The 4899-nt window shown below is 35.9% G+C and overlaps 1 protein-coding gene across 1 annotated transcript; it reads right to left on the reverse strand.

Annotated features, from left to right (window-relative positions):
* Window positions 1-807: 807 nt before the first annotated feature.
* LOC110672773 (BTB/POZ domain and ankyrin repeat-containing protein NOOT2) lies at window positions 808-4034 on the reverse strand. Its single transcript, XM_058147253.1, has 2 exons — window positions 3235-4034; window positions 808-2354 (listed from the first exon to the last, which is right to left on the reverse strand). The coding sequence occupies exons 1-2, from the start codon at window positions 3697-3699 to the stop codon at window positions 1383-1385; spliced, it is 1437 nt and encodes a 478-aa protein (XP_058003236.1). The 5' UTR covers window positions 3700-4034; the 3' UTR covers window positions 808-1382.
* Window positions 4035-4899: the final 865 nt, after the last annotated feature.

A 4899-nucleotide genomic window follows, 5' to 3' on the forward strand; every position in this document is an offset into this window, starting at 1 on the left:
ATGAAGATCATCACAACAATAACCTCTAATGGCTGTATAAATGGTTTCAGCAATATAACTTAGAATGGGGCTAGCAAAGGAAAGCGAGAGATCTATAAAGAACTTGATGAATGCAAGAATATAGAGAAGCGGAGGATTAAAAAAATTAATAAAAAAGAAAAGAAAGGGAGAGACCAAGAAACCCACCAGTGGGTTTAGAAATAGAAAGTAACAATATTAAAAGAAGGCCTAGGGTTTTAGGTTGTGGAATCTGTCGCTTTGGAGTTATAAAAGACCAAATAAGGCAAGAGAAGAGGGGGGACCAAAAAGAGGATTTTACATGGAGGAGTACCCACGTTTAGATAATACCAATATATTAAGATGTCGTGTGAAGTCACACTCAGTGTTGCATCCATGCAAGACAAGCAAATCAAAAATTGTCCATAACGCACACATGATGATGATGATGATGATTTTCTCTCTAAAATAATTAGAACCCAAAAATCACATCCAATCAAGCTTCTCCAAAAGCCCATGAATGAGAGAAGAAAAATGGAAAAGAGGAACAAGAGACAGCTCATTTCCGTCAATAGAATATGCAGTGCCTCATGTCCAAACAAAGCCATATCATGAACCAAGAAACCCCACCAGCAGACCACCATTAGAAATCAGAGATGTTGCCTTCTAATTAATCTAATTTATGGACCTTAGAATAATTAAATTATAAATGTATAATTACCATGAAATTAGTTATGTGTGAATTAATAGGCATGTATCAGTATGTATATACTTTGATAATGGGAATAGGTAGGTGGAGGGACAAGAAAATAAAAGGGCACAATAAATAGGTGATGATATTAGATTTATCAATAAATACAAAGGAGTTGACAGGCCAGGTTTGAAAAGATTGACCTGCTTCTCTCTTTCTCTCTCTCTATCTGTCTCTCTCTTCTTCTTCTATCTCCTCCTCCAGATTATATCATCACCCCATCTCAAGAGAGAGAGAGTGCAAAAGCTCAGATTCTACTTGTCTCATCCCATACATCCCATCTCCAATGAAACGCACTTCTTCGTATGATGATGATCATTGAAAGCCTACAAAAACCAAAACAAACCCACACACAACAGAGAGAAAGGGAGAAACCAAAAAGAAAAGAGAAGACAGCAAAAGAAAAAAAAAAAAAAGAAAAGAAAAGAAAGCAAGTGAAAGAAAGAACTGACAAGAAAGGTATATATATATATATATATATATATGATATCCAATATTAATGATGATAATAATAAACTCCATGACCTTTCATTAAGTTTTTGGCTTTCCCGGCCTCCTCCATCATCGATATATAAATATATTTATATATAGAAGATTATATATATTTTTCCTTATATATATGATGAGAGTTGAGCTAGAAGTCGCGAGAGTGGTGGTACATTGTTGGATCATGCCGACTCATAACATCTCTCTGGCTGTTATGGCTACTATCATCGTCTCCTTCCATTCTTGGTCCCATTTGGCCTGAACCAGTCGCCCCAAGATTCAAATAAACCAATCTTGAATCGAGATTCAGGTTAGCAAGATTGCTACTGTTGCTGCTGCTGTTATGTTCTTCACTCATGGGTGGATAAATTGGAGTTGAAGTAGGTGCATTAACACTTCCTTCTTCACGAGAAAGAACCAAAGCTGCAGACTGGACAAGCTCAAGACACAGCCTAAGCTTGTTGGGCTCAATGTGAGCTAACCCCGGGACTGCCCCCTTAAACAAGAAATCAGAGGTTAGGGTTCGAAGAATGTCCAGAGGGGTCACACCATCAACGGTTCTTACATTTGGGTCAGCATGGTGGTCTAGAAGGACTGCAACCATGTCCGGTGACACCATTTCTGCTGCAATGTGAAGTGGGGTTTTCCCTGCTGGTCCAGCCGGATAGTTGACATCGGCTGCACCCAGTTCAAGCAAGGCCTTAGCCACTTCTCGGCTACAATTCTCAACTGCATAATGTAGAGCTAGTGCTTCATCAAGATTTAGGCCTTCACCCATAACCATAAGCTTCACTAGTTCAACATCAGAAGAGTCTAATGCCCTTCTCATTCTTCGAATCTTTTGGTCCTCAAGATCAGCCGCTGCAGTAAGATCATGGTGGTGATGATGGTGAGGCATTAGTGATCTGCGAGCAAGGGAAGATTTGAGGCGTAGCTCTTCAATTTTGGCCACAACATCTATGGGAAGGTGTTTAGCTAGAACTTCAGGAGGCAGGCCTGATTTGGCCACAAGATGAGAGCAAGTAGTCCAAAGTTGGTGCATGTCTTGCTTTCTTGAAGCAATTAGTACTTTCATGACGTCTTCAATTGAAGATTTCTCTACCATGGTTGCCAATTGCTTCTGTGGTACAGAAAAAATATATATATTTGAAAATATAGCCTTACATATGCATTTAATTATATTTGGGATGAATTCAGTCTAATTATATGGTCCATTTTTTCTTTGACAATCATAAGCCCAAATGAAGAAAGTTTTACATTTGGGATAGATTCACTAAGCATAGTGTTGAAGACAAGAATAGAGATCAAGAGCTATATATAGAAAGTCTTGGGTATGCAAACATTAAGATTGAAAATCCCAACTGAAGGAATACATGAAATCAAGATGCTAAAACTCTTAATACATGAAAATAGTATATTTGATAACAATCACCAGCAGAAGGAGCTTATCATGAAAATCAACAGCAGCAGGAACAGAAGTCGAGAAGAAGGAGAATAGTGTGTATTGGAAAATTGAAAAAAAATAATTGGATTAACTGCTACAAAAGATAAGTTTTAGATTAGTACTAGAGAGGAGAGAAAGTTACTAAATGAGCTCAAATGAATGATAAAGTTCAAGAACTAATTGAACCAAACCAAAAAGTGAGAGAGAGACAAGGAGGAGGAGGAGGAGGGGTGGGGGCTGGGGGGAGATGACCCAAGAACTCACCACTTAGCCACTCCACTCCACTCCACCATAAGGCACTAAAATTCAGCAACCCCCAGGCGAGCCGCCCGCCCCCTCCAGAAAAAAATAATAATAATAAAGAATTTAAAACCCACTTCAAAAAATCCCTTCCCACTTCCCAAAAATAAAAACCCAGCAGTGACTCCATACCCACAAAACAATAAGACTACACCACACAGTAATCAAGACTGGCTGAGAGAGAGAGAGAGAGAAGCAAAAAAGAAAGAAAGAAAGAAAATGGAAATGATGATTAAGAGGAAGGGAAGCGAAAGACCTGAGTGAGCAATGCAAGCTGTTCAACTCCAAAGTATCTAGCGGCAGCAAGAGTGTCGAGGGCAAGATCAACGGCTGAGGTGCAATGCGTGTGCCAACACCCTCTCTCACCACAATTAGGCCTTGGCTCATGCTTTTGAGGCACAATAGAGACTTGTCCACTATACAAGAACTGTAACAGCAACAAGAACACCTCATATCCCACTGAGTTCACTGGTATAACATTAGGCCTGGAACCTGGTGATCCCACCGGGTTTATCCTTGACCCAGATGGGTCTAGCCCCGATGGTGGGTCGGGTCCACAAAAGAATTTCCTAAAGAAGAGGCTTCTTGCTGCTAAAATACACCTGTGAGCATGGACTAAGCGACCCTCTACACTGAAAGTTACATCAGAGAAGGCTTGGCCATTGATGAGCAGATTGAGGTAGTCTAGAGACAGAGATCTTAAAGAGTCTTCAAGGGTCATGGTTCAAATAAATATCTATTCTGGTCTGGTGTTTTTCTTTCTTTATTAGGGTTCTTGCTATATGAGAAACGAGAAAATAAACAGAAACAAAGAGAATTGCAGATTCAAAGGGTTCAAGAAGCCAGAAGAGAAAGAGATAATAGAATTTCTTTTTTTCTTTTCCTTTTTCTCTTCTTGATTTTGTGTTTTTGCTGAGGATGATGATGATGATGGGTAGTGTTTTACAGTGTTCAAGAGAGAGAGATTCTTTTCTCTCGATGGCGAGGTGTGGTGTTACTGTTAGATATTTTGAGAGAGAAATAGAGAGAGAAAGAGAGAGAGAAGGCAATATGGGTGGCTATTCTGGGCGGCTGAGGTATTTAAAAAAAGGATGTAAGAAATAAATTAATGAATAATTAATTACTTAAAATTGCTTTCTTATAAAAATTTGAAAAGGGAAAAAAATATTTATATATGAGAATTTAATAAAAAATTACATGGTTTTATTTAAATTGAATATTATATTATATACACATATAATTTCAATTGAACGTACAAGTAGCTTATTGAGGGCAAATCATGTTCATTGCGACTTAATTAGTTTGACTCCTAGACTAATATATATATATATATGGGGCCATGGCCATCCCTTACTTTCTCTTTATTTTTTTTTTATTAATTTCAATTTTTTTATATGTTTGATGAAGGAATGGTGTGCTCTCTACATTGTTTATTTAGCTTTTTTTGAAATGGGTTTGCCCTCATATAAAAATCAATTTTAATAATTATTAAATTAAATATTTACTTTTATATTTAATTATTCATTATTTATATTTTAATTAATTTTATATAAATCTTTATTTATTCATTATTTATATTTTAATTAATTTTATATAAATCTCTATATAAATATTTAATTTAATAATTATAAAATTCGTCCTCATATAAAGTTAAATTTATATTAGATACACTCTTTTAAAATTTCTTAATTTTTAGTTTTTATTTTTTGGAATCAATTGAAAGGTTGAATTCTTTATTATGCCCTAAAAAATTATGCAACATAATTTTTAAAAAATAATTAAGGGCGCATTTAATATAAGCTTATATGAAAATAAAGTTAATAACCATTAAAATAAATATTTGTATCGAGAAACATAAAGAAATTAAGTTAATTAATTTTCTCTTCATAATGTCACATGTAGTGTCAATTTGTAATTTTTT

Source organism: Hevea brasiliensis, chromosome 5 (genome assembly GCF_030052815.1).
Source record: "Hevea brasiliensis isolate MT/VB/25A 57/8 chromosome 5, ASM3005281v1, whole genome shotgun sequence".
Taxonomy (NCBI): domain Eukaryota; kingdom Viridiplantae; phylum Streptophyta; class Magnoliopsida; order Malpighiales; family Euphorbiaceae; genus Hevea; species Hevea brasiliensis.